Source organism: Symphalangus syndactylus, chromosome 11, assembly GCF_028878055.3.
Source record: "Symphalangus syndactylus isolate Jambi chromosome 11, NHGRI_mSymSyn1-v2.1_pri, whole genome shotgun sequence".
Taxonomy (NCBI): Eukaryota; Metazoa; Chordata; class Mammalia; order Primates; family Hylobatidae; genus Symphalangus; species Symphalangus syndactylus.
Window position 1 is genome coordinate 37,223,025 of NC_072433.2, and position 13,878 is coordinate 37,236,902.

The 13,878-nt window shown below is 47.8% G+C and overlaps 1 protein-coding gene across 1 annotated transcript; it reads right to left on the reverse strand.

Moving 5' to 3' along the window:
- Nucleotides 1–5,293: 5,293 nt before the first annotated feature.
- MT4 (metallothionein 4) lies at nucleotides 5,294–9,209 on the reverse strand. Its single transcript, XM_055233146.2, has 3 exons — nucleotides 9,143–9,209; nucleotides 6,624–6,689; nucleotides 5,294–5,566 (listed from the first exon to the last, which is right to left on the reverse strand). The coding sequence occupies exons 1-3, from the start codon at nucleotides 9,171–9,173 to the stop codon at nucleotides 5,475–5,477; spliced, it is 189 nt and encodes a 62-aa protein (XP_055089121.1). The 5' UTR covers nucleotides 9,174–9,209; the 3' UTR covers nucleotides 5,294–5,474.
- Between the last annotated feature and the right edge of the window lie 4,669 nt (nucleotides 9,210–13,878).

The following is a 13,878-nucleotide window of genomic DNA, read 5'->3' on the forward strand; positions in this document are numbered from 1 at the left end:
TCTCCAGTAAACTGTACTTACGTAATCATAATATTGTAAAAATGATTGATTTATTTGTTTATTATTATTTTTTAGAGACAGGCTCTTACTCTGTCAGGCTGGAGTGCAGTGCCATGATCATAGCTCGCTGCAGCCTCAAACTCCTGGGCTCAAGGGATCCTCTTGCCTTAGCCTCCCAAAGTGCTGAGATTACAGGCATGAGCCACCACATCTGGCTTTAAAATTTTATTTGACATTTTATTTCAAATTTTATTTTATTCCAAATTTCATAACAACTTAACAGACAGAGCATGGAAGACTTATTCATGATTATACAATATATCAGATTGCTTTTAGCTGAACGGTGGCTGAAACCGTAAATAGGGGTTTATTTTTCTATTGTTATGAGGCAGCCAGAAGTGGTCATCCCAGAGATGCACGTGCTTAAGAAAGCCGCCAAGATCGTCTACATTTCTCCATCCAGCTTCAATGTCCTGTATTCTTTAATTTCTTTCTTTCTCTTTCTTTCCTTCTTTTCTTTTTCTTTCTTTCTTTCTTTTTCTTTCTTTCTTTCTTTCTCTCTCTCTTTCCTCCTTCCTTCCTTTCTTAATGTCTTCCTTTTTTTTTTTTTTTGAGATGGAGTTTCACTCTTGTCACCCTGACTGGAGTGCAATGGCAAGATCTCGGCTCACTGCAACCTCTGCCTTCCAGGTTCAAGCGATTTTCCTTCCTCAGCCTCCTAAGTAGCTGGGATTACAGGCACATGCCACCATGCCCAGCTAAGCTTTGTATTTTTGTAGAGACAGGGTTTGACCCTGTTGGCCAGGCTGGTCTCGAGCTCCTGATCTCAAGTGATGAGCCAACCTTGGCCCCCCAACGTGCTGGGATTACAGGCATGCACCACCATGCCCAGCTAATTTTTATATTATTAGTAGAGATGGGGTTTCATCATGTTGGCCAGGCTAGTCTTGAACTCCTGACCTCAGGTGATCTGCCCACCTTGGCCTCCCAAACTGCTGGGATTACAGGTCTGAGCCACCATGCCCAGCCTATTTAATTTCTTATGGATTTAATGAAATTCTATTAAATATTTTTATTAAAATAAAATGATTCATTGTTCTAGAACTTGATGTTCATCCAGTTGAAATATTTAAAAATTCTATCTACATATATAAAGGTATATCTTACATATTTATGTATGTCTTAGTCAATTCAGGCTGCTATAACAGAATACTATAGACTAGGTGGCTTAAGCAACAGAAATGTATTTATCATAGTTCTGGAAGTTGGGAAATCCAAGATCAAGGCACAGACCTATCTAGTGTCTGGTGAGAGCCCACTTTCTTGTTTATAGGTGGCTGTTTTCTGGTTGTATCCTCACATACAGTGAAAAGAGAGACAGAGAGATCACTTCATGCCTCTTTTTTTTTTGAGACAGGGTCTCACTCTATTGCCCAGCCTGGAGTGCAGTGGCAAAAACACAGCTCACTGCAACCTCCTCCTCTGCCTCCTGGGCTTAAGCCATCTTTCCACCCCAGCCTCCTGAGTAGCTGAGACTACAGGTGTGTGCCACCAAGCCTGGCTAATTTTTGTATTTTTTTTTAGAGATGGGGTTTTGCCATGTTGCCCAGGCTGGTCCCAAACTCCTGGGCTCAAGCAATCTGCTTGCCTTGGCCTCCCAAAGTGCTGAGATTATAGGCATGAGCTACTGGGCCCGGCCCATCTCTTCTTATAAAGGCACTGATTCTATTCATGAGGACCCTGCCTTACAACCTAATTACCTCCTAAAAGCCCCTCCTCCAAATACCATCACATTGGGGATTTAGGCTTCAACATATGAATTTTGGGGGCACACAGACATTTAGTCCATAGTATGTATATCTGTATATTTATCTATAGCTATAGCTCTATCTACACCAATTTAAGAGTAATATGAATTTATATGAATAATATGAATTGCTTAATATTACAAAACATTCCTCAGTTGCCTCATGCAGCTTCTGCAATTAGCATAAAATCATAAATATTCTGGAAACACAAATTGGAACACAAAGAAAAGCAAGAAAATGGACAAGTCACACTCATGGGAGATGATAGTGTGACATGAGGGTCTGTTGCATTCATGCTTTTTGAGGAGGATTTGATGAGTTTGTTAATTTGTCTTTTTTCTAATTTCTACACTTAAATCCTCCCTGTACTTTGAAGACAGTGTCTATCTCTGACATCAGCATTGGGACAATCTATAAAACCATGCTGGCATTCAAATATAGTCACTCTTTGTTTTGGGGACATAGAGCAAGAGATGGAGAAGTGTTTCCCCAGGGCCTGAACAGTGTTAGTAACCAGAGAAGATGTTCAGGATTACTTGATCACACTGTAACGGCAAATACAAGATCCTGAGTGACAGGGGCCCCAAGTATTCTTTAATTCAGGCTTCCCCAACCCCCGGGCTGCAGTACTGCTTCGTGACCTGTTAGGAACCAGGCCACGGGGCAAGTGAATGTTACCGCCTGAGCTCTGCCTCCTGTCAGATCAGAGGTGGCGTTGGAATTCCATTGGAATGAGAACCTTATTGTGAACTGCACATGAGAGGAATCTAGGTTGTGCGTTCCTTATCAGAATCTAACTACAGTTTCATCCCAAAACCATCTCGCCCTGCCCCACCGTCCATGGAAAAGTTGTCTTCCACTGAAACCGGTCCCTGGTGCCAAAAAGGTCGGGGGCCGCTGCTTTAACACATTTGTGTGCTTGTGGTGTACGTGCTCTCTTAAGTACAAGGCCCCAGGCAAAGACTCTTCGTGCCTGGGTCTGGGGCAGCATTGCCTGCAGCCTCCTCTCTGCCTCATCCATATCGCATAGATAAGAGCATCGCCTCTGAGTCAGGCAGACCTGAGTTCAGTTCCCAGTTCTGCCCCCTGGAAGTCTTGTGATTTTCAGCCATTGACTTTCCTGGAGCCTCAGCATCTTCATCTGCAGAGTGGGGGATCTAACAGGATCCTATTATCTAACAGGATTCTCTTCCAGGGTTGTTAGTGCAGGCCTGCCCCTAACACTTGCAGAGCCTAGTGCGAAAGCAAGAATGGAAGCCTAGGTGCAGTTCAACCCCTGCTCTTCCCACCCTGACTTCTCCACTCTATGTAGACATAAAAACTCATGTGTCCAATCTCTATTCACACATCCTTCCGTCTCTGAATACCTCTGCCCTTGGCCATCCTTCGGGCCCAGGAGTGTACAGACTGATGGCATGGTGCCCCTTCAGGAAGGATAGACCGCTGGGAGAGGGGGCCTATGCAGACCCTAGAACTAGCCTTTGGGGTTCCAGATACTCAAAGCATTGTCTAGATGGTGCTAGATGGGGGACTTAGGGGAGGAATGAGCATGAGTTCTAGTTGGACAGATCTCCTGGGATCCTCGGACTCCTCTCCTGTGGGGAGGAGGAAGACCAGGTCCTCTAAAGCAGAGGGCCCAGAGCAGGGCCCTGGTTGTCTGGCTCTGAGGTGGTCCTGATAGTGCAGAGTCCATGAGATGATGTTTATAAACTGCTTAGGACAACGCTTGGCACTTATTAGGTGTTGAACACATATTAAGTGCTCAATAAATATTAGTTGTTAATATTATTATTATTAATATGAGACTCTGAAGGCTGAATCTCCCTTTCAAGGATGTGATGGGAGTGAGATCATGCAGAAGTACCGACTCTAAAGGCATTTGGATGAGATGAGTTGGCATCCCAGTGGGTACCAAGGCAGAGGTTGCAGGGTGAGTGTCCAACCTGCTTGCTGGAGGCACAAGGGACTGTTCTGCCCCCTGGAAGGTATAATCCCTTGCCTTGTGTCCTTCTCAAGGTGCTTAAGAGCTCTGCAATGACAGAGAATGGCTTGGTAGGGGCCTTTTCAGAGATCAATAATCAGAAGCCTAGGATAGGCTGTAGCTCTGCTAAAATCTATGTTAATGGGGTACTGCTATGTGCAGATTCTATGCTACAGTTTCTCTCTACAACTCTGTGAAGGAGACACATTTCACAGATGAGGAAACTGAGCCTCAAAAGGTTAAATGACCTGGTCAAGGTCATGTTGCCAGGGACGGGTAGAGTGATTCCCAGGGCCAAGCTGTTTCCATTGCACTATGATTCTGTGTCTAAGGCACAACTCATGGACAGAGGCTGAAAACCTTCCTAGGGAAGCCCCAGCTAAGTTCCAAACAGGGATAATGACAGTGTGGATTATGAAAGTGATCAGTTCCAGGAAGCATGCAGTAAATCCTGCTAGCTGAGCCCGGCCCACCCTGGGGCTGCTCTGTGACCTTGGCAAAGGCTCTATTCTCACCCACTCCTGTATCTGATGGTTGCTTGACAGAGGCTGGTGGAGGAGGAGGCCGCTCTGGTCTCTGATGGGCCCTAGTTCAGGCCCTTGATGGCATGAATGAAAATGATCTCAGAGCTTGGGTTTGTCTTCAGCTCTGTTGAGGATGGTGGTGTGGGTGAGAGCTGGGGATCACCCCCAGTCCCCAGTGCCAGTCTCCAGGGACTTCAGCTTTCTCAGCAGTTTAGCTAAAAAGTCATCTCCTAGGGAGTCTGCTTAGGATGCTGTTTCTGCACCTCCACCAGCATCTTCTTCCTGGTTCATGCCTTCCAGGTCATCCAGTCCTAAAGACTGATCCAAATAACCAAACCAGGGCAGCTAATGGCCTCAATGTCTTGACCTTGGAGATTTCCTTTAGACACACACAGCCTCCATTCCTGACTGATTCAGTGCTCAAGCCCATTAAACAGCCACATTTGCACAATGAGGCATTCTGGGCTATGCCAGGAGAGCCTGGCCAAGATTAGGTTACCCACAAAGCAGACCCTGTACAAGTAGTTTCTTTGGGTGGAGATCCCAGAAAGCAATGGTGGGGAATTGGGGAGGTGAGGCAAGGAAGGAGGCCACTGTAGGTTACATTAATGAGCAGGTTACTGCTGTGAGCTTTTGAAGCTCAGTGCTTCTAGAGACTTCTGGGAGACAGCATAGAATGAGTCTCAGAGTTGTTCCTTTTGAGGGGTAAAGATGCTGGGATATTTACCCACTGACCTACACTTGTCATTGGCTAAGGGCTGTTCCCAGTGACTTTAGCTCCTCAGTATTCCTGGCCTGCCCTATGCATGGGTCAAGCAAGCTTGTGCAGGAGGAGAAAGCCCCCAGGCAGAGTCGTAGGACCTTGCAGTAGGCAGCCACCTGTCACAGGTACATGTGGGTGGTGGTTACAGGATCTGCAACAGAAGCAGCCCCTTTTGGTCCTGCTGGGTTAGGGTAAAACAATGCTCTGAGCCACCAGACAACCAAGAGTGAAAACTTTATTGCCCCAAGTACTTTACATGAATGTGACCAATACCACATTTGGGCAAATATATAAAAAGCACAACCTATTGTACAATTATTTCACCTTCTCGATTCGTGCACTGTATAGACATCTCCCAGGTTTCTCTCCTTGGAAGGGGTGGGCACGATGGATGGGTTTCATGGGCAGCAGCTGCACTTGTCTGAGCCTCCTTTGCAGATGCAGCCCCGGGCACATTTGGCACAGCCCGGGGGGCAGCAGGGACAGCAGCCTGAAAGAGTCAGGAGATGCGCAGGTCCGCTGTGGGTCAACACTCCCATCTCACCACTGCCCCTCCCACCACTTAGAGGAAGTAGGAAAAGAGGGGTGTGTGTATGAGGTTTCAATCCACATTAGCAAAAATGCTGGGACAGGAGGTTGAGGGATGTTAGAACTGGAAGGGATCCCAGGGACCATCTAGAGTCCATCAGAAGCCCACAGAAGGGAGAGGGTTTGCCAAGGTCATGAGACAGTGGCAAAGGCAAGACTAGAACCTAGGGCTCATGACTCCAGGCCAGTGCTCTATCCCTGTTACCACTGGGCAGGACAGAACCTCCCCTCAGTCCTCTTCCTGCTCCAAACACTATGGATTCCCTCATCCCTGGGTGGGCTGCAGCCATGGAGAGCTCTGCCATAGGTCTCCACATGGTTCTCATTTCAGATCTCTCCCAAGTGGGTAAAAGGCATCCAGACCCCCTCCCCACAAGCCCCAATCCACCATGGCTGGAGGATTGAGGATGGGGATTGGATCTTTCTTCTTTCTCTTTCTTTCTTTCTTTCTTTCTTTCTTTCTTTCTTTCTTTCTTTCTTTCTTTCTTTCTTTCTTCTTTCTTTCTTTCTTTCTTTCTTTCTTTCTTCTTTCTTTCTTTCTTTCTTTCTTTCTTTCTTTCTTTCTTTCTTTCTTTCTCTCTCTTCCTTCCTTCCCTCCCTCCTTCCTTCCTTCCTTCCTTTTTTGACTGAGTTTCACTCTTGTCACCAAGGCTGGAGTGCAATGGCATGATCTCCGCTCACTGCAACCTCTGCCTCCTGGGTTCAAGCAATTTTCCTGCCTCAGCCTCCCGAGTAGCTGGGATTACAGACACCCACCACCATGCCCAGCTAATTATTGTATTTTTAGTAGAGATGGGGTTTCACCATGTTGGCCAGGCTGGTCTTGAACTCCTGACCTCAGGTAATCCACCCACCTCGGCCTCCCAAAGTGCTGGGATTACAGATGTGAGCCACCGCACCTGGCCTGGATTGGATTTTTCTAACTCCCAGCCCATGGTGCCCCAAGTCACCATACTCACTCTTCCGACACGTTTTACAGTTGCAGGTTGTGCATTTGCAGTTGTCTCCACACATGCAGATTCCTCCTAGAAGACAGGACAGAGCCACCACAAACTTGAGGATGGAGATGGAGTGGGGAACATAAGGCATGATGCCGACTGTCAGAGTGGCAAGGCTCCTGGGCTGTCCTTGGGGACTGGCTGGACAAGAGGGTGACAAGGCTGCTGAGCATCACCCCAGTGTCTAGGACCGTGCAATAGTCCACAGTCACAGGCCATGATGGGAACTGGCATGGCTGCATCAATCATGCCTGGGATAACTGTGAAAATGCAGATTCCTGGGACCAACCCTTGAGATGTTCTGATTAATAAGTCTTGGTGGGGAAATGGAGTCCATATTTTTGAAAAGCAACCCAAATAATTCTTATGTACAATGAGAACCAACAGACGAGGCCAGCGTTTCCAAGCCCAAGGTTCCTCTGAGAACCATCAAAGCCTTTCACACCCTCTTGGCTAGGCACAGTGCCTCACGTCTGTAATCCCAGCACTTTGGGAGGCCAAGGCAGGTGAATCACATGAGGCCTGGAGTTTGAGATCAGCTTGGCCAACATGGAGAAACCCCATCTCTATGAGAAAAAAAAAAAAAATTAGCCAGGCATGGCGGCACACACCTGTAATCTCAGCTACTAGGGAGGCTGAGACACGAGAATCTCTTGAACTTGGGAGATGGAGGTTGCAGTGAGCCAAGATCGCACCTCTGCACTCCAGCCTGGGTGATGGAGTGAGACTCTGTCTTAAAACAAACAAACAAAAATCCCTTTCACACCCTTGTCACCTTCACAAGTCAAGATGAAAACTGTGAATGGTTTAAGAAAGGTCAAGAAACGTCAGTGAACTCAAAACAAGAGCCACAGAGCCACACCTTGTTTTGTTTGTTTCTTCCTTTCCTTCCTTCCTTCCTTCCTTCCTTCCTTCCTTCCTTCCTTCCTTCCTTCGTCTTTCTTTCTTTCTTTCTCTTTTTCTCTTTCTCCCTTTCTTTCTCTTTTCTCTTTCTCTCTCTCTCTCCCCCTTTCTCCCTTTCTCTTTCTCTCTCTCTCTCTCTCCCTTTCTCCCTTTCTCTCTTTCTCTCCTTGTTTCTTTCCTTCTTTCCTGCCGTTCTTTCTTCCTTTCTTTTGACAGGATCTTGCTCTGTCACCCAGGCTGGAGTGCCATGGTGGGAACACAGCTCACTGTAGCCTCAAGCTCCTGGGCTCAAGTGATCTTCCTGCCTCAGCTTCCTGAGTAGCTGGGACCACAGGCATGCACCACCACACCTGGCTAATTTTTTAAAGTTTTTGTAGAAACAGGGCCTTGTTATATTGCCCAGGCTGGTCTCAAATTCCTTGGGCATAAGTGATTATCCTGCCTTGGACTCCCCAAGTGCCAGGATTACAGATGTGAGCCACCACCTTGTTTTTATATCATAATGATCATCTACACTTAAAAAAAATTATCCCATTTTTCATTTTGAGTTTCAAAATGCTGGAAGCTTCTGCCTCTTTTGCAAGTTTTTGGTACAGAGATGTCCTGTTAAGGACAAGGGAGTCTTGTGAGACTTCATTTTCTTTCTTTCTTTTTCTTTTTTTCCTTTTTTTGAGAGAGGGTCTTGCTCTATTACCTAGGCTGGAGTGCAGTGGTGCAATCCTAGTTCACTGCAGCCTCGAACTCCTGGGCTCAAGTGATCCTCCCATCTCAGCCTCCTGAGTAGTTGGGACTAAGGTGCACACTACTATGCCCAGCTAAGTTCAAAAAAAAATTTGTAGACGTGGAGTCTCGCTATGTTGCCCAGGCTGGTATTGAACTCCTGGCCTCAAGTGATTCTCCTGCCTCAGCCTCAAAGTGCTGGGACTACAGTTGTAAGCCACAGCACCCAGACTTGTGAGACTTCTTCATACCATTTCCATGATTGTAAAAGCCCAGGATGGCTTTGAACCCTGATTTCTCTCCTTCTGGCCAACATGCTCCTGTGGAATTAAGCAGTTTCAGAGACTCAAGAGTCCACATAAGTTAGGGGAGTCCACAACTCCCCTGACATCTGCAGGCGCTTAATGGTTTTAGCACTTTCATAGCAGCTCTGGGATGTAGTTGGCTGGGAATAAGGAACCTCAGTCTACAGATGAGGAAACTGAGGACCAGAAAGAATAAGCGCCAGGGAGGGGATGGCAGCAATGGACCCAAGCCAGGTTGCCAGGTTCTGGACCAGAGCTCTTCTCCTCACCCTGGTGGCTGCCCTTAGGGGCCAACGCTAGAAAGACCAAAGTTTGCAGGTCCCCCTCTCAGCCATTCCCTGAGCCAGGATATCGATTCTAGAACATCAGGCTGGGAGCCAACAGAGAGTGGGAGCTGCCCCACAGGTGGCCAGTCCATCTGTCGGCTCCAAGGACGACCCCCATTGGTGGCTCCTAATTGGAGGGAAGAGAAGTTTTCATCAGGGACCTGCAGGCTTCCTGTAGGAAGCTGGTCCAAGGTTCCCAGACCCCAGGGAGGGCCTCTTTACTCACCAGACATGCAGACACATTCCCTGGGGTCCATGGTCCAGGTGTCCGAAAGGCTCCAGTGCTGTTACTGCTGGGGAAGGGAGGCTGATTGAGCAGCAGCCAGAGGCTCCCCATTTATAGTCATGTGGGTGTAGTCTGCAGCTCACCCCACCTCTCCCTGGGGCCAGACGCCCTGCACACGGCCCAGCCAGACGCCTTGGGCTGGGAGTTGGGAAGAGCAGGTGGAGGAGGGCAGAGGAGAGGCCGAGCAGTACAGTCATTTGGGTGGCTTTTCACCACGGGTTCAGGTGGCTGCACTCACCTCACCTGCCCACCTGGCAAGGTTTCAGGGAACCAGGCTCAGGCTCAAATGCACACATGGAGCTCAGGTTGGCAGTTACGTCCACCCTGTCTCCAAGTCCTATAAGTCCTATGCGTTCTATTATCTGCAATTTCTGTTCCCTCCTTCACAGGGGCTCCCCCTGCCTCGGCTTGGGGCCTCATCCTATCTCCCTGGTTGACTGTAAAAGCCCTTACTATGGGCAGTCAGGGGCCTCTATCCTTGGCCCTGAGCTTTAGAAGTTCCCACCAAGAACCTCTACTGGCCGCACCCTCCCCATGAGTGAGAGGGTGGAAAATCAGAAAGTTGTGCCCATCCAGAACTTGCAACCTTTCCTTCTAGACCACACACAAAGCAGAAGCAGCAAGAGGGGAATTGGGGGAGATTTTACCACCTTTTCACTCTCCATTATAACCCCATTCTTTGGTATGGGCAGCTGACTACTTTTCAGTTTGTTTGTTTGTTTTGAGTTGGGGTTGCATTCTGTTGCCCAGGCTAGAGTGCAGTGGCACGATCTCGGCTCACTGCAACCTCCACCTCCTGGGTTCAAAGGCTCCTCCTACCTCAGCCTCCTGAATAGCTGAAACCACAAGTGCAAGTCCCCACATCTGGCTATTTTTTGTGTGTATTAGAGATGGGGTTCTGCCATGTTGCCCAGCCTGGTCTTGAACTCCTGAGCTCAAGTGATCTGCCCACCTCGGCCTTCCAAAGTGCTGGGATTACAGGCGTAAGCCACTGTGCCGGGCCTATCTTTCAGTCTTTTGTAAAGTACCCTGTAGAGGATGCAGCTACCAGCTTCCCTGACAAGCTGCCATCCACACCCAATCCCCATGGAGAAATTCTGGAGCTGGTGCTGATTACACTTCCTCCAGGAAGCCACCTCTGATCACTCCCTTTCTTAGTTGGGAGAAATCTTTCTCTCTCTGTATCCCTTGGCTGATGTGTCTGTACATTTCTCATGACATTTACTACTTGCTAAGCTGCTGTATGATTATTTGTCTTTATGGCTCTTACCTTTCTTGCCCCAATTTGGGAGCTGTCAGGTAAAAAACCTGTGCCTGAAGCATCTCTAAACCCGTTCAACATTCTGCACAATGTTGGATGAATGGATGAATTAATCAGATGAGTAATCAAATGACTGAAGGCATGAGTGAGAGAGTGGATATATAAGTGAACAAATGACTAAGTGAGTGACGAGTGGACAAATGCATGCATCTCCTGCATGTGGCTCTACTGAGGACCTCTGCTGAAATATGCTGTTGCCATTCAGAAAGGCAAAAAACGGGCCTGGCCATAACCAGTGGAGATCATTCCTCCCAGTTCTCAGATTGGTGGGGTCTCCATCGTTCATCCATAAGGACCACCTGGGCCTCAGTCGGACTCATGGAACCATGGATTTTGGGCTGAAAGCTTCTAATGAGGAGAAAGGATTTGGACCCATGGTCATCAGCAGGTCACTGTGACAGGCACTGGGGAGAGGAGGAGGGGGCAATACTGTAGTGATCCCCAAGTGGTGCCTCCCTTAAAGGAGTTCACAGCCTAGTAGGGGACATGTATTCATTCATCACCCTCCAAGGGCCAGGCACTGTGCTGGGCACTGGGGAGCCAGTGGTGAGTAAAAGCAGTTTATGGTTCAGAAGGTCGGGAGGGCATCTCAGCCCAGGAGACCCATGACCAGGTGTGGCTGCTCCCAGAGTCTTGAAGCTGGATCCATCTTCCCGGGCTTGCACCCCCAGCCCAGTTCCAGCACATCGCTCGTGGCAGGCCCAGCCTCCTCCACCTCTTGGGCTGCCCTCCAGCAAGAATTAATGGTTTAGAGGGTCTGGCCTAACCAAGTGAGACCAGAGAGAGGAAGCGATTTCCCTTCACCCTTATTGAAGCCATCTCTCTCCCTCCTCTGCCTAGGCCAAGAATCGCTTTTTCCTTGGATGATGCACAGTGTGAAGTTGCCCCAACTGAATGATAATATCAAAACCAGGCCAGATGCGGTGTCTCATATCTGTAATCCCAGCACCTTGGGAGGCTGAAGTGGGAGGATTGCTTGAGCCCAGGAGTTCAAGCTACTTGACCTCTCTGAGCCTCAGTTTCCTGATCTGCAAAATCTAGCTCGTGCAAATGACAACCCTACAGCACTGTTGTTGTGGAGGTTAAATGAGAGAATATATATTAAGCACTGAGTTCAAAATCTGGCGCAATATTATTATCACCAACATTATTACCATTAATATGATTATCACGATCTGTGTCTAATACAAATTGGTAGTTTGGTTTGGCCACCCACCCATTTGTATGTTTCAGGCTCATAGATCCCCACATAGTTCTGCAGTCCTGAGCAGGATGCATTCATCAGCCATAAATACTGTGGAGTTTTAGTCTGGGGGCTCCCAGCTTTTACACTCAACTTAACTTTTGGGTCCCAGGATCAAGAGAGCATGCGGCACTGTCCTTTCTGATTCTCTTTGCTGCAGTTTCTGTTCGTTTGGAGGCAAAGTTGACCTTTCACCTACAGAGGCCTCTCCTGGGGGTATTTCTGGCCTTATATATAGGATTAGGCAGGAGAGCGTGGGGGTAAAATCAGAGCGGGCAGAGTGGCCTATGGGGCACCAGCTTAACTCCTAGATCATCAGCACTAGAAGAACCCTGATAAGTGGGAAGCCAGCCCCTTGTTGTCCAAATAGGAAAACAGGAGCCCAGAGAGACGGGGCCAAGCCCTGCCACTGAGCTTAGGTTGGTGACAGGGGATATTCGAATTTGACTTCTCAACTTGTTGCTGGCAGTCATGCCTTATGTGCGAAGCCCTCATAACAGAATAGTTCAGCACATTAAAGGCTCTGTGGCTTTATAAGCTGTTTATTAATTAATTTTTTGTTAGAAAAAAGTTCAAACATACTAAAAAGTACAAAGAAGAGTATTCCAAACACCACTGTATCTACCACCCAGAATTAACAGATGTTGACACTGCCCTATTTACTTCAGCTCTTTTAATTATAAGAAATAAAAATTTAACAGGGCTGAGCACGGTGGCTCATGCCTGTAATCCCAGCACTTGGGGAGGCCAGGGCGGCAGGATCCCTTGAGCTCAGGGGTTCGAGACCAGCCTGGCCAACATAGCAAGACCTTGTCTCTACTAAAAAAAAAAAAAAAAAAAAGAGCCAGGTGTGATGGCATGTGACTGTAGTCATAGCTACTTGGGAGGCTGAGGTGAGAGAATTGCTTGAGCCCAGGAATTCAAGGCTGCAGTGAGCTACGATTGTGCGACTGCACTTCAGCTCAGCCTGGGTGACAGAGCAAGGCTCTATCTCAAAAATAAATAACGAAATAAATAAATTAACAGGCTAATGGCTCTAAACACCACCTATGTGCTGATTGCCCCCAACTTATGCTTTCAACCCAGCCTCTCTTCTGAACTCCAATCTCATAGCCTGGCTGCTACTCCACACCTCCATGTAAATGTCAAATAGCATCTCAAATTCCTCCTGTCCCCAACTGAGCTCCTGCTACTGCTTACCTCCTGCTAGATCCTCCCGCAGTCTTGTCTGTCTCCATGGCTGCCACCTGATTCCAGCCACCATCATCCCCCTTAGACTCAGCACTTGTTTCCTAACTGGCCCCCCTGCCTCTGCCCTTTTTGCTGTCCTTTTTACCTCTCTCCAAACCCTCTAATTAGCCACACAACACTCAGAGTGATTCTATTAAAATAAAAGTTACAGCCAGGCATGGTGGCTCATGCCTGTAATCCCAGCATTTTGGGAGGCCAAGGTGGGTGGAACACAAGGTCAGGAGTTCGAGACCAGCCTGGCCAACACAGTGAAACCCTGTCTCTACTAAAAACACAAAAATTAGCTGGGTATGGTGCCGTGTGCCTGTAGTCCCAGCTACTCTGGAGGCTGAGGCAGGAGAATTGCTTGAATCTGGGAGGCGGAGGTTGTGGTGAGCTGAGATCCCGCCACTGCACTCCAGCCTGGGCAACAGAGCGAGACTCTGTCCCAAAAAAAAAAAAAAAAAAAAAGAAAGGAAAGAAAAAGAAAAGAAAAAAAGTTACATTGTGTCACTGCTCTGCTCAGAATCCATTAGAAGCTTTCCATCTCACTCAGTAAACAAAAAAGCTCTTGGCCACCAGGTCAGCCCCTGTTCCCTCTCCGCCTTTGGCACTTCCCAGCCTCTCTGCCTGCTCAGTACTTGAACTTGTCAATCGTGCCTCAGCTCCAGGGCCTTTGCACATCTCTAAAACATCTTCCCCTAGATATCTGCTTGAGTGATCTGGAGATATTTTTCCTCTCCTTCAGGTGAGGTCATCTCTGGCCACCTTATCTAAAATGTCTACACTACGTGCATGCCATTTTGCTTTCTTTTTCCTCTTTGGTACTTATCACCATGAAACATACTATATATTTTGCATATTTGTCTTGTTTATTGTCTG